This window comes from Pavona decussata, unplaced genomic scaffold (genome assembly GCF_977016875.1).
Source record: "Pavona decussata unplaced genomic scaffold, jaPavDecu1.1 SCAFFOLD_199, whole genome shotgun sequence".
Classification (NCBI taxonomy): domain Eukaryota; kingdom Metazoa; phylum Cnidaria; class Anthozoa; order Scleractinia; family Agariciidae; genus Pavona; species Pavona decussata.
Window position 1 is genome coordinate 443,131 of NW_028145607.1, and position 26,030 is coordinate 469,160.

Sequence of the window (26,030 nt, forward strand, 5' to 3'; positions counted from 1 at the left end):
TAATTAGCTTCTTTTAGTATTTCAGACCACTCAAGAGAAGGAGAAAACTATCAAAACATGCCGTACGATAATAAAACGTGACAATTATGTTAAACAATTGAAATTTAAAGCTGAAACATTATCGTGTAGCAACATTAGAACTTGTGGTTTCCAGTTCTTCTTCTCTTTTTTTTTTTTTGTAATTCTTGTATTCATTAAACGATAATCAGAATTACGCTACCAGCTCACCCACAGAAAACCATTTTTCGTCGTCACCATTTTTCAGCTGATGGTTAACGTTTTGCATTAATACAAACAACACAGATTTAATTTTACAGTCCTACAAACAGAAGCCACATTGATATTTAAGACTGAAAAAAAAAAGTTTTATGTCTCGATCAAGAATGTACCCATTTCTGTTTTCGTTTTATGTTTTTCTTGATTATATGACCCTGAGCAAAGATTTCGAAAGACAATGATTAATAATGGGCTAAAGTTCTCAGTACGGCTAAGCAACCTGGTAAAATAATAGTCAAATTTTGAAGCAAAAGGTTGCAAATTAGCTCAGTTAAAATGATCTCAAAATCGACGATTAATTTCTTTAAATTTTGGATTGGGAGAAAAAGATTTAGAGGAGTCTCCAGGTCCGTTGTGATTAAATGACCTACAAGTAAAGATAACACCTGCAGCTTCATAAAAACAAGTGCTAACATCAAAACTTGTCAAATTAGAACTCTAGGGTCACTTGGCATAAGTATTTGACAAAGTTTTCATTTAAGACAATTAAGACACCATGTGTTGACCAGCACCATGAAAAATTTTTCTCAAATATTTGGTGTCAAACGCTCGTTTAAAAGGCAACATTTTTCCTATTTTAAAAAGCTTTACGAAAGGAAGGTGTGAATGACATGCATATGAAAATATCGGGTGCTCTGTCAGTCTACCTGTGGATAACTGGCCAATTTTGGTCAAAACATTTAATTATTTGGAATTGTGTTTAGCTGTTTTAAATAAAGAAATATCGGTGAGAGCAACGTCCTTTTCGCTACTTTTCAGGCAATTCCAGTTTTTAAAACATTTTTAAAAAGCGACCCATCCTCATACTGGGAGTTCCAGCTCCTCGAAAATTTGTCCAAAATCGATGCTGACGAAACTTTTGAAAATTGCTGATGTATGTGTCTTAGAAACATTGTCTGTAATTTCCCAAAACGTTCACCATCTCTGAGATATTGAAAGATTGGTTATTTTGGTACATGCCTGGCGAAAATCTCGGGAAGTAAATGTAAACCAACCAAAACAAAAATCGCATGTACTTTATTTTAGCTCACATCCTATTCTCCTAATATGTGAAGTTTCAAGAATTAATCCATTCAAAACTGGAAGTGATAACGATAACATGCTGTAAATTGGTTTCTGTTACCTAAATAACGGTATCTTAAGTAATAGACTACCAACATATTTACCTTTCCTTAATAGGCAAATCAGTCGGCGAGTTAAACACTTTATTGCATAAATATTTCCGAGTTACGTCTATTAAAACGTAACTCAATAACGGGTCTTCAATAAAGCGGACCACGTAGAAACGTCAAGTGTAACCAATTCCGTCAATATATCACACCGAAGATCGAGAGCACACTTTAAGCATACTTAATCGTCCGGGTATGTAATTTAGACTTTGCACCTTTCCCCACCAGTTTTCCACTTAACCCTCGGACTTAAAGGAGGGGGGGGGGGGGGGTGTTGAGGTGGGTGTGAATGCCACTTCCCTCCCCCTGTTGGTTTTTTTTTTATTTTATCAAGAGGATTTTTGTTTAGATATTTGCTGTGAATTTGGTAAAAATCGGCTTATAGATATAGCAGATATTAAATGACAAGTGAAGTGTGGTTTTAAATGTATTAAAATGTAATATTTAAAGCTTTCAGAGCCGGAAGTAGTTGTAGAGCAATTCAATGATGCATTAATGCATTATTTTAATGCTGAGCTGTCGAAAGTTTATTTTCTGAGTAAAACTTTAAATTTTCTGGAAAAAAATTATAGTGGAAAAAGTGAAAAATCTAAAAAAGTCCGCCATGATGGATTACTTCACTAGCCCCCGGTAGCGCCATTTGCATATGTATCCAGTAATATTAACATCATCTTTTAGACGACATAACAGGCTATCTATAGGCCATTTGAAACAGTTCGTTACGTGACCTCCTTTTTGTAAACACAACGATTCATCTAGTTTCAACAAATAATTTTCCCAGAAAAAAAAAAGCGGCTTAAAATATGGTACCATGCAGATTCTCAGACTCATATCGCTTAAACAAGAAGTTCGTCAAGTTATTAACCATTATATCAATTAATATATGAGAGAAAACTTATTATTGTATTAGGAATTACCATAACCTAGAACATATGTTTACAGTAATGACCACTGATTAGTTTACCGCCTTACCCATGGACCAAGCTTTTCTGCAAATCATCATACTATTCTCATAGCCGACTGAACGTTTTTCTGTGCTACGGCCCAACGTGTCTGCTATGTTTCTTTCAACTAAGGTGGCTGTAAAAGACTTTTCTAGTGTTACGATTACAAACAAATTATATCTAACAGCTTACAGCGTATTCAACGACGTCAGACTTGAAAATATCTCCTGAGACAACGTTTGAATTTTGTTCCTTGACAAATCCCTATGGAAAAAGATTGGGTCACTTAAATGTACAGCTTTAATCCTAAAATCACCAAACGATACATCATAATTCTAATGTCAATAATTTAGTTTCACCCAGTTACCCAAGATCTAAATTTATGTTATACTTTGAACCCCAATTTTACAATATGGCAAGGGGACAGTAAAATCATATCATTAAATCGGGATATCATTGTAAACCGACTCCCGATTTAATGATTTGGCAGAAAAGCAGCCAAAAATATCGTTGTATCGGGATATGGTTAACAATTAATTTTTTAAAGTGCAACGAATAAGTTTGCGCAACTTGATACCTGAACTGTATCTATTTTGTTTAATTGCAATGGGCAAATGAATTATGAGTTATCCTTTTTTACATTTATGTACTGTTCGATGGCACCTGATTAGTTTTCCATTAAGTAAGTGATTCATAGTGGATGATTGTAACATTCTGACAGTGTGCACTTAAACTTAATTTTATCAATTCTTGATAAAAGACAATGACCTTTGATTTTTATTAAGGGCCTAGTTGGAAAAAAATATTGTAGTCCTATTAGAAGAGAAAAGCTCACTTTATTTATTTGTGTTCTCCAAAATATTCCAATAAAAAGTTCGTGTAGGAAAAGATTTGCCCAAATCTGTTCATGTTTTCCTTTCCACCCTCAATAACTGCAGATGACATAAGCCTCAGCACAGTTTGAATCCATCGTTTTAATTGATTTCTGCTTTCAAACACATGTGTTAATAACCTGGGAAGACCACTTCTTGGGGTGTAAGAGAATTGGAGTCATGCCAGCGAAATAATATTCCTGTACCATTTATTTAGGGTTTATGTTAAAACGTGTAGCAAGCAGGCCTTTGGCATTTAGAAAAGAGTCCTCCAACCCCTCACATTTGTTTGAGCACACTTTTTTTCGAATTCAATTCCTGTATCGGGCATGATTGTCGGTACTGTATAATGTTGCATCTACCAGTTGAGTCACAAACAGAGATCATTAACCCAATGAATACACCATTATGGAAAACAAATTCATATTTGTTTTTATTGAAATGGGCAAGTTTATCCTCTAGGGGCAATTTGAGCTTTTTTTTTTTGAGCGATTTTCAAAAGCCCAGCAGAGGGGAGGTGGGTGGAATCCCATATAAAAGTGATGGGAGTGATCGTCGGACATTTTGCAAAGAACCCCAAAAAGGTACAAGAGGGCTTGAGCTGAACAATTTGTTACCCCTTAAAGTGCCGATAAAGTAAAAAAAAAATTTGGTACGGTTTGTTAGTTTATGAATTTCTTGGTCTGAATATGTGGGTTTTACTGAACAAAACCTTCTCAATCCGCAATTATGATCCCTGAAAGGTTCGAATTTAGCGCCGGAAAGTGTCTCCATGTTGCGCGAAGCCAAAACGATCGTATTACAAGGTTGTGACGTAGGAAATACTTTGGAACACACGAGTGTCATGGCGGCGAAGGGAGTTTCTTCGATCTCGGCGACTTATTATGCGGCTGGCAACTCCAATATGACAAACTGCTCGAAAAAAACTGGCATGCCGGGAATAAGTATACATTACTTCCCGAGAGACGAAACTTTACGGCAGAAGTAGATTCGGTTTGCCCGAATTCACAGGAAAGATTCAAGCCATAGTTCTCGAAAGCGAAAGACAACGATGATCAGCTGTGTGTGGATATATTACATATAACATTCTCATATCCGTGATAAACAAAGATCCTGCTAATCGTAACGAACAGTAAGAAAACCTCCATTCTGTATGTTTGAGCATTTCCCCTCATGATCACGAGCGGTCACACCACATTTTGATCAAAACGGAAGAACCTCTTATACAAGAAAGCAAAACTACTGAAGGCGTTTATCAACACAACAGACACACAGCGGGAGTCGCTTAGCCGAGTCTGTCAACCTCAAATTAGGATCTTGCGTGAGGGCCATCCCGTTGGTCATCGCAGAAAATTAATCATGCTTTGTGAGTTAACGCGCTCGATCTGACCTTTGAAACCTATTGCTTCCATCAAAAGTGAGTTTTTGACGGGCATGTACAATTTCCCATTCGCAGCATCTGTGCTCTCTCGCATTCTCAATTCAAACAAAATCGTGTTTGGAGAGACAATTTCCAGCAAACTACGAAATTCTTCGCCTTTTCATGTCGGCAAAATATATCCAAGTACTCAACAATCATTCGCTGAAACGTCCCCTTCGAATCGTGCGCGCAGAACGGTAGCGGAAAGGCCATCTTGACCTTCGTCCTCGTCTTATTGGCCGTTTTTATGCTAGAGACGTTAAAGTCGTCTGGACGCATTCAACGTCTGAGATGTTAAAGCCATCTGGTATAAAAACGGGACGCATAAGGTAGACGATCTAACAGAAATTTTTTTAAATTTTTTTCAGGACTAAACGCTAACTCTCTGGCTTATAAAGTATGCAAATTTGCAGTGTTACACGCCTTGCACGAATTAATTCCATCGTTAAAATTGTTTTGAGCAACTGTAACAACGAGCTACAATAACAACCCTCGGCACCATTAAAATCGAAGATATATTCATCACAAACAAGTAACAATAGCAATGACCACCACAATTATCACACATAACTGCGACTAAACTCGCACGTACGGGCGACTAAAATCGAAGATCCAACACAGAGACACAACAATAGAATAATTATAATAGATAACTACTTCGGCACATGGCATTATGAGAAATATTGCAGTCAGTTTCGGCCCTGCAATATTTCTCATAATGCCATGTGCCTCAGTAATTATCCATTAAATAATCACTTTTCCACGAATAAGTACCCGTATATATTGAGCGCTTGATAACACCTATTGACTGCATGTATTTTTGTCATCATATACTTGATGTAATATATCAAACATGAGAAAGCGTTCAAACACTGAGAAGTAGGTTGAAAAACGAGTCACAGCCGAGTTTTTTTTAAACGACTTCGAGGTGTTTGGATGTCTGAATAAACACACTTTCGAGTGTTTGATATGGCTTCTCAAATGATCAATAATTCTTAGAAAAATTCAAGGCTAAAGTTGGCAAACGTTTATGGTAATTAGGATCACATATCCAAACCACGGTCACGGTAGTGATTTTCTTTGTTTTCTTTTGATGAATTATTAATGAGTTTGAGAAGAATACATGTTCTACTGATAGGAAGCACACAAGGTAGCCCATAGGATAGCGTCCATGTTCTCTTTAAACTCGCACACTTTTCCACTCTTTTTTTTTTTTGTTTGGAGCATCAGCGGCACCGACTCCAAACGTTAAATACTATCGAATGAAACACCACAGAATGTAAGTGAAGTTTATTTGTGTAGCTCAGTTTAGCACAAATTTGGATCGAAAGGTGCAAAATTTTGAATGGTATAGAGTATTATGCACGATTGCTTAAATCAAATGGATATAGGCGGCCGTTGGAAATTAATGAGATCAATAGCGTAGCGTGACATCGTGCAATCTCAAACAGATCAGATTGACTGGATGTGGTTACAACAAACCAAACTGGTCAATGCAAACTTTAGCAGATTCAGCAGATTTTAAAGTCCTTTCCTATATATAAAATGGATACTCAAGAAAACAGGTAGGCTTTGTGGCAAGCATCATTTAGTTCCCAAAGGTTTGCACGCTTTCATCTTCAGGCTGAAAGGATGGTAAAAGCCATCTTAGTTCTTGCCAAGCAGCGTTGTACCACCTCCGGTTTTATGCTCCCTTTAATTCTGATTCCAATACCATTTTGGTGTACACTATATATTCAACTCTGTGCTTTGTAATTTAAACTAAAGATGACAGAAGTTTCTGTCGAAACATGTTTTCAAATTTAAAAAGTGTTGTGTGGTTTCTTAGAATATTATTGTTCCTTTTTATAAATAAGAAAATAAAAAAAAAAAACATTTTGATTTTTTTAATTTACAGCCTTGATACTTCCATTGATAGGTTCGATCCTTCATGAATGTTTAATTTGTAAAATGATGCTTGTAATTTTCCGCCAATCAACTTTTAATCGAATTTTTTATTGTGTTTAAAATGCCAATTTAAAATTAAAATTAGCAAGAAGCTTTATTATCTATTTTTCAGATCATTCTTTAAACTTGAGACAAGAAGTATAGTTCGTCTTGTGCAATTATCAAGATTACATCATTAATAATATAAAAAGGTGGTTGTGAATAGGCTAAGTTGAGAGCGAATTTGCATAGAAAAGTGCCAAGCTAATTACAGGGAGCTATTCACAAACCGACCTTTATCATTAATTATGTAACCTTGATAATGGTGTAAGATGCACGGAAACGTAGGTTTCTATCACTTATATTTCTTGTCTCATATATTTCTGAATCGTTTCTTACAATTCTTAAAACTATTTTTTTTCAAGTTTTGACGGATTGTCTGAAAACTAGAGAAGATAACATTTTTTCACTTTGTGATTAAATTGAGGACTCGATTTCTGAAGTGCTGTAGATTTCCCTTCAAAGCTTCGTCATAGAAAAGAGGAGATGGGAAAGGTGTTATTTTTCTAATCTCTGTTGGTAAATTCAAGGTTTAACGGTTCAGGAAGCCATTTAGGTAAGAGTAGACGGGCAATGGCAAAAAAAAAAAAAAAAAAGTAAAAAATCTTCAGCGTGCTTTAGCAGTTTCTTCGTGGTAAGACGAAAATGGCTGAAAACCTGTCATAAGAAAATGACTGCCATTATCTTCCGAAATTGCTAAAACACCCAAAAGGAAGATAATCTAATTTTCCATCCATCAGTGAATGACAAATATAGTCCTCGCCACTTTGTTTGATCAATATCCTTAAAGTACCGCCATACGTCTAACAGCGGTCATCCTACGTTTTTGCACTCAGCTGTACCAATTCACAAATTTACGCCTCTAAATGCTAGGACGATCACCTCCGGCATTTTTAAGCTTTACGAGTAAAGTTTTGAGTATTGTATTCCGTGATTTGACCATTCTTGATCTGCCTTTATTCTTTGGAAAATGTCAACACGTCTTCAAATTAACTGAAACTTTGATCAGTCACAAGGTCTAACAATACGTTTCAAGAATGCGAGTATATGACTTGAGTTTAAAATCAGTGCAGTTCATTCCGTCAGGGCTGATCTTTAAACAACTTAATTAACATTCCACCTTGTCTGGCAAAACTAAAACTTGTTTGTATATTTAACAAAGAGGTAACCAATGAATGATGTCGAGCCGCCTTTTTATTATCATTTTTTTTTATTTATTTAATTGTTTATTTATTTTTACCTACCCGTGTAGTATTTAATTCAGGCTTTCTTTTTGCAACTGCTTAAGTTGCGTACATAGCTATGAGTCTTTGTTCTAGTTAGACTATTAATTTAGTTGGTAAGTTATTCTAACAGATGACTACAATATCCCATGTGATCCCGGGCGCTTTCCATTGGACGAAATTTTCGAAAATTTCGGGTGGGAATCGAATAGAACAGGGTCTTTTCCGGAAAAGATTTTCAAAAATTTAGGACAACCTTTTCAGTGTTTCCGAAAAGTGGAAATTTCGGTATTTTCGAAAATTCTCGTGTTCCATTCAAAAGTTTCCAGTCGGACTGTTTGAACACGTACTATAAACGGCGTCAAGAAGCCTGAGGCATAAAACTGACCACGTGATGACCGAATATAAGCCCGTTCCATTCGAGACCGAAATTTCCGAAAATTCAAAATTTTTGGTTAATGGAAAGCACCCCCCATTTTTAAACCAACTTACAGAAATTTAAGGGCTGCCATATGACGGAAAGTTCCCAGAGGTAAATCCTTGATCCCAGTCTCACGTAAAATCCTGTTCAAGATTAAGCCAAATTCTCACATAAAAACGACGTTTCTCAAATAGCATAAGTCATTTTATATCAATAGAGCCTCCATGGGAAATTAAGGCTATATATGTAAAAGCAATTTGGTGATCAAGGTTAGAATTGAAGAATTTAAGTCCTGAAATTTGTTGAGTGCAGTTAAAATTTTCTCAGGAGAACTTTAAATAGATTCATTTTACATACAAAATTAATTTTTAGCCAATAAGAAGATGTTCATTCGACAAGAAAAGAGAAATCGTACAGTATTGTAGCATTTGTTGGAAGGCACTTGAGGCAGTCGGGCGTCAATCGTGTCCCTGTGTAGTCAAATTTATTCTCATCTGGTATGTGTCTCCATCCACAGGCAATGCAGTGATTACTGCAATCTGGAAGATTAAAAGTAAACGATATGCTAATTAGCTCTTATTTATTTATTGAGTTTCTCCTGTGTAGTATTGGATCAGATGCAGGATTGCTGGCGACAAATTTCTTTTATTTACGACGCCCGCTGATTTCAAAATCTATTAACATTGCAAACATCGAATAAAAAATCACCAAACTTCATATCTTCTACTAAAACGTCATGTGACAACAAGTTGGTTTGACTTACTAGTATTGTAAGTGTAGTTCACTGAACTTGAATTTTCCCTTTGTTTGTTTTCTTCTTTCGTCAACGAAAGTTTATCATTTTTACCTACACCGTTCTATTTTCAAAGTCTTTTTATCAGCAGAAATTTGGTTATGACGTCACTTCCTTCCGACAGACCGACTGTACATACGTACGTACACTCCCTTATGTGATCCAATGTGAAATGAGACACTCAAACCCTGTGCTGCAACCTGGCTTTTTGGCGGGAAGTGGGATGGCCAACTTCTTTCAGAAACAAACGAGAATTTTGAAGAAAACTTATTGCTGTATTCGTTGAACATTTGGACAAACGACATATGTCGAGAAAGCAGGTGACTACTCAGGAAATTTGAAACGCGAGAGCAACTGAGAGGGTGAACAAACAGGCGAAATGTCAGTTGAAAACAAACATGTGGTGAGTAAGCAACTCGCAAGTCGCTTAGAAATTAAAGACAATTTTGCAGACAATTGTCGGTAATTTTCCATATTTAACATATTTCAAACTAAACACAAATACTTAAGTCGTTGCAAAACGACAAATATTCGTGGATAAATTAATTTTGAACATACACAGAGCTATTTACTGTTATGTATTGTTTTGAACATTTTGTAATGGACTTAATGTGTATTACAAATTCATTCGCAACGCACATTTATAAACACGCAGTAAATGCTTAAATATCTCATACCACAACCAAACATTGTTTTTCTTGTTTTCTCCTTTTGTTAACATTTACTTAGAGACTAGAATTATTTCTGTAGGAGAAATATTCGCAGAGTGATGAATTGTTTCGAGCATTTTGCGTTGGACTTGTGTAATTCATTCGCCCAATTCGCAGTGCATACTTTAAACACGCCCTAAACTTAACCACTGACTGAAATATTTCAAAACACAACCAAACATTATCTCTCCTTTAGTATAATTACTCAGGTGATTATAGAGATTCTGTTGAGCTGATTGGTCGAGGGTTGTGTCATATCCTGCTATAATTTCCTCGCCCGAGGTGATTATAGCGGGAGAACTAATTTTCAAAATGGCTGCTTAGCGATTTTGTTGATGTTTCTGAGGAAGAAGTAAATAGGATGAAAGAAAATGCAATTCCGAAAGGCACTAAAGTCCGAGGTGACACTTTTCGAAGGCAAGATATGAAAGTTTTGCTAATTGTAATAAAAATGGCTTAGACGAAAATGAAGACAACAAATGAAGTTAAATTCGCACAAGATTTTCTTTATTTAACAGAATGATTTCACAAACAAAACGAATTTAAGACAGAATATGAAAGCATGGAAGTAAACAAGATGAGTAAATGTCTCTCTTAGTTTTACGTTTCAGTGAGGAGAAAAGACTCGAGTTCTACGCCAAACAGCCTGATTCATCTCCATCTATTTTGGTAAACGGGACGGAGAAACCCAACGTTCATTTACAGAGGTCAATACTTCGTCTCAATGAAGCGGCAGTTAAAGAATACTGCTTGAGGCATGTGCAGTTTATCAATTGAGCATGCAATTTCAATTGAGCATGTGATCGGCAGACTGCGCGTCTCTGTTCATCGATGCGTGACAATTTGAAACAAACAAATTTTCGGACGGTTCTTGTTTTTCTCTAATAATCACCTGAGTAATTACACTAAAACAATTATATGCCTCAGGCTCAGTAAATATTGGTGAATATTCCCCTCGACTTTCACCATATTTACTGAGCCTGAGGCGAATAATTGTTCAATATTCTCCTTTTGTTAACGTTTACTTAATTAGAGACTAGAATTATTTCCTTAAGATAATTATTCCCGTAGAAAATCGTAGAAACGGGCACACTTGGCGAAAACCGGCGAATTAAATCGCCGATATCTGACATAGCAGATATCAGCGATTTAATACGCCGATAGCGGCGATCGGCAAAAATCACAATCGCTCCAACGGGGACACTTGGCGAATGCCGGCGAATTAAATCGCCGATACCTGACATAGCAGATAACAGCGATTTAATACGCCAATAGCGGCGATCGGCAAAAATCACAATCGCTCCAACGGGCACACCTGGCGAATTTTGCCGATCGCGGTGATCAGCGTATAAAATCGCCAAGTGTGTCACTAGCAGTAGTCTTATCCGCTGGTTCTGACTCAATTTGAAAGGTACTCATCAAAGTGAGTAACCATAGCAACGTGCCTTTGATGTTACTGCCGAAGGTTTGACAGGTAGTCATCAAAGTGAGTTACCATTGCAACCGAGAAATTAACGTAAAATGATGGACATGTAACAATACCGATGGGCGGAGTCAAATACTTTTGCATTGTAATGAAGGCCAATCTAAACTTGCTTTCATACTGTTGCATAGTAATGAAGGTCACTCTAACCTGCACTTCATGTCATCGGATATTATGAAGGACGATAAGGTGACGTCACGACCGGAAGTGGGTGAAATTGTTCCCAGTTCCTTCCAAATACAAAGACACCGGAATTCGAACTATCATCAAAAATTTAATGAAAAAACAAATCCTTCCAATGACAAGGCAGGACGTGTGCGAGGTTTCTAGTGACCCGCGCCCGAGTTACACACACAAAAAAAACATTACACCGGGTGACGTGTTACTGCAGTCTTGATGACCAGCGACCACCTTACACAAAATGATATTTAATAATTTCTTCCAGCCAGCCAGAGAGTGGCGCCCAAAAACTATTTAAAAGAAATTCCCGAGTCAAGCACGGGACGAGATTTAAAGAAAGGTACTTTTTACAAACGGCAACGTGTTGCTCATACCCAGGTGATTTACAAGTCACACACTTACAACTATGTTTAGGATTCGTTCTTTAAAGAACGTTTTTTGTTTTCAAGGTATAATAAATCGCACCAAGAGAAAAAAGTTGAATTTCTAAATTAAATCGAAACAGATTGCTTACCGCACTACACGCAAACTACTTAGTATTTTCGTCAAGACTCACGCGTACTTTTGTGAGAAAAAAAATTCTTACCTCCTAGAATTTTTTTTAATAACTATTTTGTGAAGCGTTCCTAAAAGAAGGAACAGCTTCCAGCAATTGCTCGTCACTTATATCCTCAAGGGTTTGACTATCTGTCCTAGTTGAAATTTTTGGAGAGAAATGTTAACTGTCAACTGATTTTGCTTTAGAAACTTCTACGATTTATAAACAACGGGGATGGGTGGATGGGGTTATTCCCTACTAGAAAAGCTTAATATTCATGAGCGGAAACAATGCTCACGGGGACGGAGGATTATCCCTTCAGAAAAAATTAATCTTCACAAATGGTAGTGACAAGGGATGGGGTTATCTCTGCAGAATCAATTTAAAATTGTAAATAGTTTAAACCCAGGAGTCATGTCATAAGTAAGTAAATTATGATCATCCTGGTGAGTGTAGTCCTGAGAAAGACTGTTTGAGGTGACAGACAAACCATAGACATTTTACTAACAATAGACCCACGGACTTTTTTGACTAACAAAAGACTGATCGAAACGCAGCAATCACTTTTTATACGGTATTCACAGCCAATAGCATCACGACTTACTGACAAACGACCAATAACATCTCGACTTTGTTGACCAACCAGAGACATATACCACCTACTGACGTTCCGCAATAGGCCTTATCACGGTTTTCGACGCCATTTTGACAAGTAGGCAAACAGGCTTGAAATAACAGTGTTTGTATGGAGCTTCGATGTCAAATAATTTTCATAAAACATCGCTTCTGACAAATTCATGAATTGGAAACTTTTAGCACTAGGAAAAGGATTTTAGGAAAAAATCGGAGGGATGTAGCTGTGCCAGAAAGCGTCTAGTCGTGTTTTGAACTTTCCATACATTTATCTGTAAAGGGAACCAGCCGTAAACTGCTACTAAAAATAGCTCGCGGCAAAAAATTTCAGGGAAATATATGGAAATAAAGCAATTGTAGATATAAACGTAACTTTTTCAAAAACGTAGATAGTCGAATATCACGACGAACGTACGATTCAGCAGAGAAAATAAGAGTCATTCAACAAGTGCGAGAATTCTGCATCATGAGACAAGATTCAATCACAGTGAAGATCAAACGGCCAATAGGAAATCACCTTTCCAACAAAGGCGTATAAAAATGAAAGCACTCCAGTACAAGAATTTGAACAGAGCAGGCTTTCCGGAATATGATAAGGAAAAGGAAAAAAAAGGAAGGATTAAAAGAATCCTCTATTACATTACAAGGATTCCAGCCTACTTGGGAGTTTAGGGAGCGTGGCACGATTCGCCCATTTCTTGGTGGTCCCTCAAAGAAAAGCCCAACAACTCTTAAAACAAGATTTGAACTATACACTGCACAAACGTCATCGTTGCCGATTCCCCATTTTACCCGTTGTCAAGTATGGGATCGACCATCAATGGGTGGCAGATTTGGTCAAAGTACATCGCTTGGCCAAGAACAACCGCGGTTACAAGTATCTGTTAACTGTCATTGACGTGTTGTCAAAACTTGCCTGGGTTCATGCCCTGAGAGCCAAGACAGGGACCGAGATGTTGAAGGCATTTGAAAGGATTTTGAAAGGATAATGGGAAAGAATTTTACAACAAGACCTTTAAATCGTTTTTGGAAAAAGAAGGAATTCACCATATTTCCACATACGGGGACGCCAAAGCGTCCATCGTGGAGCGTTTCAATCGTACATTTAAGGAACGCATGTACCGTTATTTCACTGCCGCCAACACGCTCCGATACGAAGATTTATTGCAGCTCTTGGTACGTGGATACATTGCCAGTAAACATCGCAGCATTGGAATGGCCCCAAAGACGTGACTTTGAAAAACGAACGAGTAGTGTGGAAGCGTCTCTACGGACGAAGATTAAGAGCAAACAAACCCAAACCCAAGTTGAAAGTGGGAGATCGCGTTCGGTTGAACAAGAAACACCGACTGTCCAAGGAGGCGTATTTGTCTGGCTGGACTGAAGAAGTATTCCTGGTGCACGCGTCATTCGAGTTGTTTCTGTTTACAAAATAAGCGAGTGGGACGAAACACCAATGGAAGGTATGTTTTACGAGCAAGACTTGCAGAAAGTCCATGTGTCAGGTGATACACTGTTTTGGATTGAAAAAGTACTTCAGCGGAAGAAGGGTCAACTACGGTACTAGTCAAGTCGAAAGGGTGGCCTGACAAGTACAACAGTTAAATTCCCAACAGCGAACTGAAAAAACTATGAGTTTCTACGTCACATTGCCAAGTCATGCCAATAAAAGCGAGTTTCCCAACAATTAAACCAACGCCTTCAAGATTCGACGCCCCCATCCATTGAACCTACCCGGGAGTGGTTGGCAAGGGGGATTGAGCAGCATTTCCTTGCCTGACTTTAAAGTGAACATTTGTGGAGAATTTATGGAGGATTCTCCAAGACCCCGAAAGTCTTCATCTATGAAGGACTAGCCGTCAGAATCGGTTGGTTAAAGAAGAACGACAGTGGCAAGTTTTCTCTTGGACCAAATGTACGACAAGAATTTCTGGATGACAAGGTTCCGGATTTAATGAACGAGGATCTATAGGTGGATGTCATGGACGGCAAAGGCAATGGTGTGTTTTGGTATGTGAAATATAACTATTTGTGTTGAGTATGGCCTATCTTTGGCGTTTTGTTAACTTGAAAAATGCCTTCCGAACGGCAGTGGGGAATTCCACACGTTCACTGCGCGTTCACTCGAACGTGGGAGGAAGTAGTATCGTAGGCAATCAAGTGCCAGACCTGTTGCAAGAAGTGAAATACAAACGAGAGGTTAAAGGTAGCACGTACTTCGAGCCGCTGCATGTGCAGTACTTACCCGTTCGCAATGAGTACATTAAAATGATTGAAAGCCAAGTGGCCGAGACGGATGGAGACTTTGTGAATTTCGGAGAAGGTCATAATATCATCACGCTCCACTTCAAAAAGGAATAAAAAAGGTAACGCCGAAGCATCGATCAGTCTTTTAATCATCAACATGCGTGGAGGTAGTCTTACGAGATTCCGATCCGATGACACTCAATTGGGTGAGGGAATCATTGGCGACATCGTGAAAGCCACCCTTCTAGGAAGACTGACAGGTTTAAAAAGCAGTCACCGTCTCGGAGACATTCAAGAGAACACGTTGCAAGGGTTGAAACAAGGCTTGAAGTGGGGGGTTAAAAGAAAGATCAAGAAGAGCTTGACAAAAGAAGTAACCCAACGAGACAAAACATTTCGAGACATCTTTGGCGAATAAAGCAAGAAATGTTTATGCGACCCATTCATTCATGTCCAGGAGCTGACTGCGCCTACCCCAAGAAGGAGGTCTAACTGTGGGTCACCATTAACTTGTCCCACACATTGTTCAAACAAATCAGTATGCGATTGAACAGAACCTTATCAGTTCACAAACTGATACTTACCACTACAAAGCCCACCTGGAAACATTGTTAAACTACAACTGAGAAGATGAGGAAACGGTGTTGAAGCCTCAAGGATGGTTTAATCAATTGGATTTCCCAGTACAGTGGACAGCCAACAACACGGACAGTGATAGACCCCATGCAGACTATCAAGCCCTACTTGCAAACCAGAAAGCAGCACTCCCAGCCTCCATATCTAATATGACCAATTACACGGATGGAAAACGCATCTACTAACTTTTAACTCCATCTGAAAGCCTTTCACACTGGCAAAGTGTTGGTCCCTCAGGTAGAAATCAGGATGAGACTTCACTTCAACTCGCTAGACCTCTTTCTCAATGGAGTGGCTTTCAAAGGAAGACTGACGGAAAATGACATCACAGTCAAATTTTATCTCTGTCAGCTGCGTTTAAATAAAACTGTCTACAAGAATTTGAGTGAGGCAAGACACAATGAACGGAAAGTGGCAACTTACCCCAATGTGAAAAGTGAAATCAGAACCTTCAGTATGCAGAGAAATCAAACCCGTTTTGAAGTGACCAACCTGTTTCAAGGCAGGATCCCAGACAGAATTATTGTGGGGATGGTACGTAACAAAGCCTTCAACGGGAACGTGGCGTTCGACCCATTCTGCTTCCAGAAATTTGTACTGATCTCCATCGAGCAGTAAGAGGAGAGGAATACCCATACGAAATGCTCCAACTCAATCACGATGACGGTCAAAGAGATATGACAGGGTATTTTTTTTTTCTACATGCCAGTGGAGCGTGGTGCAAGAAGCAAGGCAACATGGTGAGAAGAGATGATTGGGGGCAAGGCAAGAATTGCACCCTTTTTATGTTTGACAATGTGGCTAATGGATGAGCTGACGTAATGCGTTGAACTCAAGACAAACAGGAGACTTACAGTTTGTCTTAGAATTTGAAGCTGTTCCCGGACACAATATAAGTCTCGTCATTTTTGGAGAGTTTGCGAATTTGCTGGAGATAGATTCCAATGGTGCCGTGCTCTACGACATCTACGAACGCAATTTGATGTAAGATGGAGCATGTGGCGCTGAACAATGTGTCATTGGAGTATTTGGCTCGAGATGATCCCACGTTGAAACCTTAATTCTATGGGTTGGTGGCCCGTGAGCGCTTACCCAAGAAAAACTGTAAGTGTTTTGTCGAGTGACATCGCGACCCTTTGGTTATCTCTTGGTGGATTTACATCCCACCACCTGGGATGACATGCGAGTGTTGGGTCACTTGTTAAAAGACGAAGGATGGACCCGTTGTTATCATAAGAAAGAAGATAGAGCTATAAGAAAGTAAATGAGAGGCTACCACGAGAAATTAGAAACACGGTGATAGGGATGTCGTCGTCCATATATTTGTTAAATGGTCCGTGCTCAAGACTGTCCTCACGAGAATTGAATCCCAATGTGTTGCAGCAATTGGATGGATTGTTTGCCTTTTACCACCGTCAGTGGTGCTATTATCGTCAAATTTTTTATCATTTCAAGCGTCGTCACAACCTTTCCATTGGCTTGGCATTGTTGATTATGGCTGCAGGCGTCACTGTAGGTCCCATTCTGAAAAACAGCATCCTTGTGGCCTAGACGACAGCAGGAGTCATCGTTAAAGGATAGAATGATTTCAATAAATTTTCGGTCAAAGTGGACATGTGTCACTTTGCTTACACCACCTACAACAAGAAGTTGGTCGAGTTCAGAACCTACGTGTGTTCTCCCTTTGGAGGAATTCCACAGATTCTTGATCAAGATGCAAACCCTGGACGATACGATGACCGATTTCACACATCCCGTTTTAGACAAATGCACGCATGAATGCGGAAGACGATTCCGATACGTTCCTTGTGTGTTACCCGGAGAGTTCCTCGCTCGATAAAAGCAGCAGCACTGCTGTCTAAGTCAGCAAAACGATGGCAAGATAAAAAAAAGTACCACCACCAAAAAGAAAAAAAAGAACACTAAGTCCAAGAGGACAAAGAAACAGAACGGAGGTCGAATGCCGTGGCAAGTGGTTTTCAAAAAAGGTTACAAAGTGGCCCCCGACATGATCAGGGATTTGCAGAAACCCGTAGAGTATAAAAAAGCCAAACGCGCTGTCAACGGTTACAAAAGAGAGTATCAAGCTTCTAAGAGCAGAGGAGGTTAAAAAGGATACACCAATTGGGCGGTAGACAGAGGATACTCCAAAAGGTCAAAACGTTGTTGCATCCAGTAATGTGGGTGAAACGATGAAAGACTTGAAGACAACGGAGAGTCAAACAAGGTTGACCTCAGCGAGGCGGTGCATTGCTTTCAATTCTCAAGAATGCTGCCAAGCTAGGTCTTAAACTTGGAAAGGGTAAACGCTCTAAACGATTGGGAGCGAACAGAGTTAAAGGACATTACAGAGCGAATCCAAGGCCATGTGTATTTTGAAACGCATGAGGCGCAATTTACCGCTCCTCAAGTCGCTGTTGAACGAAGGCAATCGTTACAGGCGTCAAGAATTGCTACAACATGCCAATTCGGGCCAGATCTATACTATGAGCGAAATGGTAATGAACGTGTTGAAGAACAACATCTCCATACCATTACCGTGGTGGCGCGATTAAAACGGCATAACTCCATCAAGAGACGTCGTGAACATTTCATGTCGCAGAAAGGCAGCGGGTTTTGGAAGAGGCTGAACAACGCTTTTTTGTCAATGTCTCACTAGGTAAAAAAAGAGATTGTGGGATCTGTTGCAAAAAGTCAACTCGCGCCTCGAACAAGCAGAACGTAAGGAAGAGCACTGGAAAACAAAGCACACCTGCACTTAGAACAAGAACACGTAGAGTTGTTGTACACCATATGCAGTGAACAGTGCTGCACCTCGGCAAAAGGAGGATAATTGTGTTCAGTCTACCAACAAGTGGATCACTCGAGAAGAACTGAAAAACAAACTTTCTCATTGGAAACAACAATACGAATCTTTGTTAAGTCTGTGCCCCTGTCATGAAGGAAGTCGTGATGGTCCCTCAAAAAGACTTTGAAATGTTAAAAAAGTGGTGCAAAAGAGGATTGACAGAAAGTGCACTGCCAGACAAAGCAGCCAAGTTGGCTGCCAAAAAAACACCAACTCCTCGCCGATCCTAGCAAACCAGCACCTCTGGTCAATGCTCACACGAAATCCCTTTCATGAGAATTGGCAAAATTGACCAAAAAATTGCGTCAGTTTCCCATGGCGGGAGTGAGGAGGAAGAAGGGTACATGGTGACGGGACCTGTGGAGCAACGGCTGACGCAGATGATAAAAGGAAGCCCTCGACGCCCGAACCACAAACTCCCAAACCGTCGAGGACTGAAGGTAAAAAAATAATCAACAAGCAAAGGCAAGAGTAGTGCTGCTTCTTCGATCCCAAGGCCAACGACTAGCTGGTCTTGTGGTGTGGTCCAAGAACCAGCAACGAGCAAATACAGAGAGAGATTGGACGACTTGCGCAATACGTTGAAAGAACTCAACAAAAAGAGGGAGAAAAAACTAAAAAGCTTAAAACGTTTACCCGGCTGGGAAGATTTTGAGAAAAGCAAGAAGTTGAGGCGGAGATTAGATTACGATGATGAAGACTGAGAAGAGAAAAGCCGCTGTCCAAAGAACGAAGACAAAGTGTGAGAAGAAGAGGAGGAGGAAGAGGAGGAGGAGGAGGAGGAGGAAGAGGAGGAGGAAACAAAGTGAACCATTGGTCTGGGTATGAGTACATGGGTCCTGGCACCAAGTTGGAAAAAAAAGCGATTGAAACGTGGAGATTAATCGATTAGACAAAATTGCAAAACAAGACTACATCGATTATAGTCACGTCAAGAATTTACAAGACAAGTGGAAGGCTGGCACCAAGATGATCAAAGCCATCGACCATCTACCTGGTAAACGCACTATGACTGAAAAACTTGTGAAAAAAATCATGCAAGCCAAGAAACTTTTGAAGCTGTAATGCACTTTATAGGAAAAGAATTCTCCCTCTGAAGGTCATGTTGTTCAATAAATTTTATAAAGTGAACATCTGACTCTGTGTTTTATTTTAGTTTATTAAATTTAATGAACATTCAGTAGTTGTTTCTGCAGGGGTAACTCCCATCCCTTGTCAGTACATTTGTGAAGATTAATTGTTTCTGCGGAGATAACTCCATACCCTTCACCATTGTTTCCATTCATGTATATTAATTTTTGCCAGTAGGCGATAACCCCAATTCCCCCATGCCTGTTGTTTATAAATACGTAGAAGCTTCTAAAGCGAAATCAGTTGTCAACTGGAAGGCCGACAGTGAACAGCTCTCCAGGAAAATTCGAAGAGGAAAGATGGTCAAACTCTTAAGAAAAGTAGTGACGAGTAATTGTTGGAAGCTGTTCGTTCTTTTAGGAATACTGCACAAAATAGCTATTTCCAGGAGGTAATATATATATTTTTTCGAACGAAAGTATATGGGAGTCTTGACAAAAAACTAAGCAGTTAGCGATTCGGACGGTAAGCAATCCATTCCGATTTAATTTAGAAATTCAGCGTTTTTCTCTTGTTGCGATTTAGTATATTTAAAAAAAAAAGTTCTTTAAAGAACGAATCCTAAACATAGTTGAAAGTGTGTGACATGTAAAATCAATTGGGTATTAGCAACACGTCTTTAAATCTCGTCCCGTGGTTGACTCGGGAATTTCTTGTAAACAGGTTTTGAATGCCACTCTCTAGCTGGCTGGGAGAAATTATTCAATATGATTTTTTTGTAAGTTGGTCACTGGTCAGTAAGACCGCTGTAACACGTCACCCAGTGTAATATGCATGTTTTGATTTTTATTGTGTAAGTGGGACGCGGGTCACAAGGACCTCGCACACGTCCCGCCATGTAATTCTCACGATTCTATTTCATTAAAATATCTTGTTGGCAGTTAGAATTCTGTCTTTGACTCGGGAGGAGACTGGGCACACTTCCACCCACTTCTGGTCGTGACGTGAACTCATTGTCCCTCATAGATATCCAATGATATGAAAGCGAGGTTAGGGTGACAATCATTAATATGCAAGGGATAAAAGCGAAGTTAAGTTGGCCTTCATTACTATACAACAATCTTTGACTCCGCCCATTGGTATTGTTTCCTGTCCGTCATTTTATGCTAGTTTTTAGTTGCTATGGTAACTCACTCTGATGAGTACCTAACAAATCTGGTCAGAACCAGCGCGTAACACTACTTCAACCCACTGGATTGGGAAAGTCTCCAATTTTCCAAGCTGCGCTGATGGTTTTTGATGCCGTAAAACGGTCGAACTTTCAATCCACCGCTGTCGTTATTTTCCCCTTAATGTCACTGACACAGGATCAAGTAGAATCTGTTAAATCTACAGAGGGCACGGCCGAATAATCCGAGCTGATAAACCAATTAGCAAATACCACAGCGCAAGCATACAGAATGGGATAGAAAAGCTAATCCAAATGGCTTAGAATTATAAGAGAATCTCTTGTAGCACACTAAAAAACGCTTGAAGACAAGCTTGTAAAACCAAAATGTAAACGTTTTTGTCAATACAATGGAAACAGCGCGAGTTGCGGAGGTCTGTCCGCTACGTTTTTACATGCTACTCCTGTTCTTTATAATTAGTTGTAAAATTTAAACTCTTAACGGGAATCTTTGGTCTCGACTTTGTTAAATGACAAGCGGTCTTGGTTCGCACAATATTGCGCGATAAAATATAAGAATCACACCTCATGCCACTTATAAGCAGGTTTGCCGAATCAAAACTACTCTTGATTTCATTCTTCAGTACTGTCACCTCCTCTGGGCATTTTTCAAGAGGTTTGATGTCTTTGTGGCAGCGATCGATCGTTGCACAAGAATCGTTCAAAGTCGACACTTTTGAGCTGGAAATCCAAAGCATTCGCTACTCTTTAAGCGACAACTTTAACTTTGCCTTTTAAACTAGTTCTCTTTCGACGATTACTTAATTTGCTCTTTACCACAAAGCAGACACCCGGAGAGGGTAGAACCCGCAGTTTTCATAGGTGTTTCATCACCCGTCGGGCTAGAAGAAACTCAGAAAAATCGCCCGAAGTTATACTTTTAATCTTCTGAGTTTTGGTCCCTTTCTCGCTTCTGTTTGTTGATCTAATTTAGCATGGGATTGTCGTCGGATGTCATTTATGGTGACCAGTTGAGCCGCATAAATTTAATTTTGAATTTACGTCACATGGTCGGCCGCGCACGCGTCCCGCCTTCTCTTCTTAGGAAGGAAAGAAAAAAAGAGAAGAAAAAAAAATACAGTCACCTAGTAGTCAGTGTAGTAGTAAGAAAATAATGAATAGTGGTCTTTGTGTTGTCTGTTGGTTTGTCCAAGGAAGTATTGTAATGTTTCTTGTTAAGAAGCGTGTTTCAAACTGCATTAATGCAGAACCTGTTTTTCACCGAGATGGTACTTTTTCAAACTGAACTGTAATGGCAAGCTCCCTTAAATCTTCAATTACTTATCGTCGCGCAGTGTGTTTGTGAAAGTTGTCGAAAAGTGTAACGTTACAGTTTGAGAACCTAAATCTAGTTATATATACTTCAAAAAAACACAAGTGATATCTTACTTGTTCCTGGACTCGGTCTCGGGGACGCTGGTGTGTTTGTGGTTGGTGGGTTTTTCCAGGGAGTCAAAGTAGCTGTTAAGAATCAATTTAGAAAGACAATAAATAGAGACATCTCTTAAACCAGTTTGTCAAGATGGTGTACTTCCAAACTTATCCATGATACCTGTCACAAAACTGCCTGTATTTAATTGGGGAGCAATAGCAACTTTCTGAGAATCTGTTGAACACTTCCAAACATTTGTGACCCGAGGGAGCGACGAAATTCGAGGCTACATTTTTGTAGGAATATATTAATATAAATATATGAAACATATATTTGAACTTCGGGTGAAATATTAAATAGAAGAAAGATCCCCGCAGTTTTTAACACAACCTAAGCAGTTGCGAAAATAAATATCTATGTTCCTACTAATTTATTCTCGCTTCACGGGTATATCACGAACTCACAATTTGACCAGCTCCCAGTTGGCTTGATAGTTCAGTTGGTAGAGCACTGCACCGGAATCGCAGTGGTCATGGCTTCAAATCCTGTTCAAGCCTGAATTCTTTGTGGATTTCTTTTCACAACTTTCTTTTCATAGGTTGGTTAAATAACGTTACTGTGAGGACCTTTCTTCTATTTAAGTAATACTATAAGTCATATTAAGTAATATTACTGCTTACATTTACGTCAGTATCATTATGTAATATTGTGAGTAAGCTTATTGTAAGAAAACTAGTGTTAAAGTCTTTTAGTGTAGTTTTGTATTGCACACCTCATGAATAAAGGAATAAAAAAGTGTCGGACTAACTCTTGGACGCGTCTCTATTGCCTTTTAGGTCTTAATTCCGACCACGGATTCAGGGGCGAACTGTCCACCGACTTGCCCATGTAGGAAATGATTTGGTGTTAACGGAAAGTCATCTGCAGGATTCGCTGACTGATGTATTAAAATTTGTGAGTTTATCAGGGATTCTGCACCAGTGAAGGCCGTTATCAGTTCTTCGTCCGTCACATCAGTGTTCCCAAAAGTCCGATTTATAGCTCGTTTGGACGCTTTTATCATAGACCCGTGTGAACTGTCAAAGTGTGGAGACAAACGGGGATTGAAATGCTATTGTCCTCCTTTGTCGGCTGTAGTTACTCTAATCTTGTTTTCGTCTAACTTTTCTACGACAAGTTCTTCCAGTTCTCGATTTGCTCCCATGAAATTAGTCCCATTGTCTGAATTCATTTCTTTCGGCAATCCTCTACGATCCCTAAAATAGGTTAAGGAAGGAATCGTTGTCCAGTACAATTGCCATTTTGAAATTTACCGCTCTGGTGGTTATACATGTAAAGAGACAAAGTTATATCTTAGCTATCCGTTGTCCCCTGCCCTGGACTGTTATGAAAGGCCCTTCAAATCTACAAGCGTACGAGCGAACGCAAGAAGTGCAGTCTTAAGCCTAATTCTTGGGTGAGCCGCTGGGATTTTTTTCAACAGTTTGGCTTTTCCCTTACAGTATTCATAGCACTAAGCGTCACAATCTCGGATTTCTTCTCGCCTCTGCATTATCCAAAAACGAGGGGACAACATTACCAATGTTTGAGGTGTGATTCCCTTTTTCCATGATAATGTCCCATGATCAGCTTGGTTACTCAGTTCTTTCCCGGTAAGATGATAGGGTACTTAACGTCATGTGGTAAATACTCAGCATTCTCTAGACGAGCACCAGATCTCATAAACCCATCTTCATCAATTCTTGGTTTCAAGGCGAGTAACTTGTTACCACCTGGAAATGTTTTATCACTTGTCAATTATGAGTACTCTTCTCCAAATGTTTCCGCTTGTGCTGACTTCATTACTTGAATGTGTGCGTCCTGATGTCGTTGGTAGTCAGCCCACTTGTAATGCGTTTCTCTCGACGTAACTCAGACAAATGTTATGAAGCGATAAACCCAAGCTAGTGTTCTGATGAGTCTAATTAGGTAGAAAGGCGTCTCGTTTCAAGCCACTACGTAGCATTGTTTTGGATAGCCAACATCGCTGTCCCTCTATGGCTGCAGTCAGCTTGTAGGCGTTGCTTTTTCATGATTCGATCTATTACCCATTCAGATATTTTTCCTCTCTAAATACAAAGGTCCTTCCCACCAAGTGTCCTTGCTAGCTAACTCCTCTACTGATAAGACTCTTGGTAGACGATCAGCTGAATTATTGTCAGTGGAAAAATGCCTCCACTTTCGAGGACTTGTGTGAGACTTTATTTCTCCTATTCTGCTTACAACAAACGGCTTAAATGTCCTGGTTGGTTCGGCGATGTATCTACCATAACACGTTCATGCTATCGGACCAAGACGTAATTTCGCTAGTTGCAATCTTCAATGCTTTTGATATCGATGCACTTAGTCTTAATCCTAGAATTGCGCCCATTAGCTCTAAACGAAGGATACTTGTGGCTGTAAGGGGTGCAACTCTTGATTTAGAAAACACTAGATGGACCGAAACAGTTCCATCACTGTGCTCATATCTTTAATACACTACTGCTCCATACGCGTTTGATGAAGCATTTATACACACGAATGTGTGCAGTGTCATGGACCTCACATCCCTGTCTACCTGCTGAAAACATCACGATCTTAATTTTTACTAAATGCTCTAGTTCATTGTTGAACCACCGAATAGCCTTCTTTTATTGTTACAACTGAAGCAACTCCTCACTAGTCATTGCCCGTGGTCCAGATTTCTTGGAACAAAGCCTTTGCACGAATGGTATATGGCGTCCGAAATCCCAAAGGCTCGAAAAATGTGGTCTAACATCTTGAGGTGGATGCACTCGGAAGATGAACATGTTTTCCTTTTCTACCCATAGTACTTCAAGCTGCTGAACAGAGAACAGCTCCCCATTATCTAGATCCACTTTTCGCTGCTGGTATCTCCAACAACAATTCTTCTGAATTAGACAGCCATTTCCGTGCGTGCATACCAGCATTCTTCCACAGCATTGAAGGTTTTTTTGTACAAGTCTATGGATGTCTCATCATCTGGAACTGAACCCATGCTACCGTCCATATATATTGAGAGATAGTTAGAGATAATATTGCCAGAGATGGTATTGTCACCGCAGCCAGTGGAAAAATTTTATTGATACTTCTTCGCGTGTTCTTGTACGACGAACTGCGACTGAAACTGTGTCGAATTCATTCCGACTGCCATTTATTTAAATTCATATTCATCTAGTACCTTGGATTGGTCGAGCACTCTCCACAAAAGTCCATCATGCTAGCTATCTTCTGGCATAAGACTTATGTGAAGATACTGTAGTAACATGAAGTCTTAACTGACCGCTGACCGGCGATAGCGATCAGGGAGTTGTGGTGCATTGATTTGTGCATGCGGTATGAATCGGTCGTATTAAATCATGTTGTGTTTATGCCTGTGGTCTTGGTACTTTTCCGGACTCAACATGGTGTCAGAAGCGAGATCTTCCTTCTAGCCTCAGCTGCTGAGATCAAACCAGTCGAAGAAACGATCGAATAGACGGCTTAATCGGTCAAAGTGCACGTGGTTTCAAACAAGATGGCGGAAGGCATGCCATTTGCCAGACCGCCGGAACCGCTGGAAATTTCGACGGGAAATCCTGCTCACTCGTGGGGGAAATGGAAACAAAAATTCGAAATTTACCTCAAGGCAATTGGAGCTTCAAAGAAACCCGATGAAATGAAGGTGGGGCTGCTTTTAAACCACATCGGCGAGCTGTGTTTGGAAATTTACTCCAATTTTACCTACTTACCCGAGCGTGACGTCCTCGCGGGAGGAAAAGACAAACTTCCAGCCAAAAATTCCGACAACTACGCGACCGTTACGGCAAAGTTTGATGAATACTTTCAGAAACGGGACCCTCAACTCATGCTGCGAGAGAACTTTTGGATTTACCTTAAGCGAGAGCCGACGCAGACCTTTGATTCGTGGGTCGTGACTGTCAAAGAAAGAGCCGCCGAGT

The 26,030-nt window shown here is 39.6% G+C and overlaps 3 protein-coding genes across 4 annotated transcripts in view; 1 reads left to right on the top strand and 2 right to left on the bottom strand.

Annotated features, from left to right (window-relative positions):
• LOC146461338 (uncharacterized) overlaps window positions 1-2,632 on the bottom strand; it is a 49,212-nt gene extending 46,580 nt beyond the window's left edge. Inside the window, exon 1 of the mRNA XM_085086979.1 lies at window positions 2,582-2,632. The gene's annotated coding sequence lies outside the window, so the exon portion shown is untranslated. The remainder of the gene's footprint in view (window positions 1-2,581) is intronic.
• LOC146461337 (ras-like protein 1) overlaps window positions 1-26,030 on the top strand; it is a 193,430-nt gene that overhangs the window by 74,594 nt on the left and 92,806 nt on the right. The gene's annotated exons all lie outside the window — the stretch shown is intronic.
• The window catches only part of LOC146461342 (uncharacterized), a 100,711-nt gene continuing 82,576 nt past the window's right edge, over window positions 7,896-26,030 (bottom strand). The window contains exons 3-4 of one of the 2 annotated variants that reach the window (XM_085087000.1): window positions 22,068-22,139; window positions 7,896-8,850 (exon numbers count right to left, since the gene is read on the bottom strand). In XM_085087000.1, the coding sequence (XP_084943126.1) occupies window positions 8,699-8,850; window positions 22,068-22,139 (224 nt within the window). In that variant the 3' untranslated portion in view covers window positions 7,896-8,698. The remainder of the gene's footprint in view (window positions 8,851-22,067; window positions 22,140-26,030) is intronic. The other variant, XM_085086995.1, reaches the window with a different exon arrangement.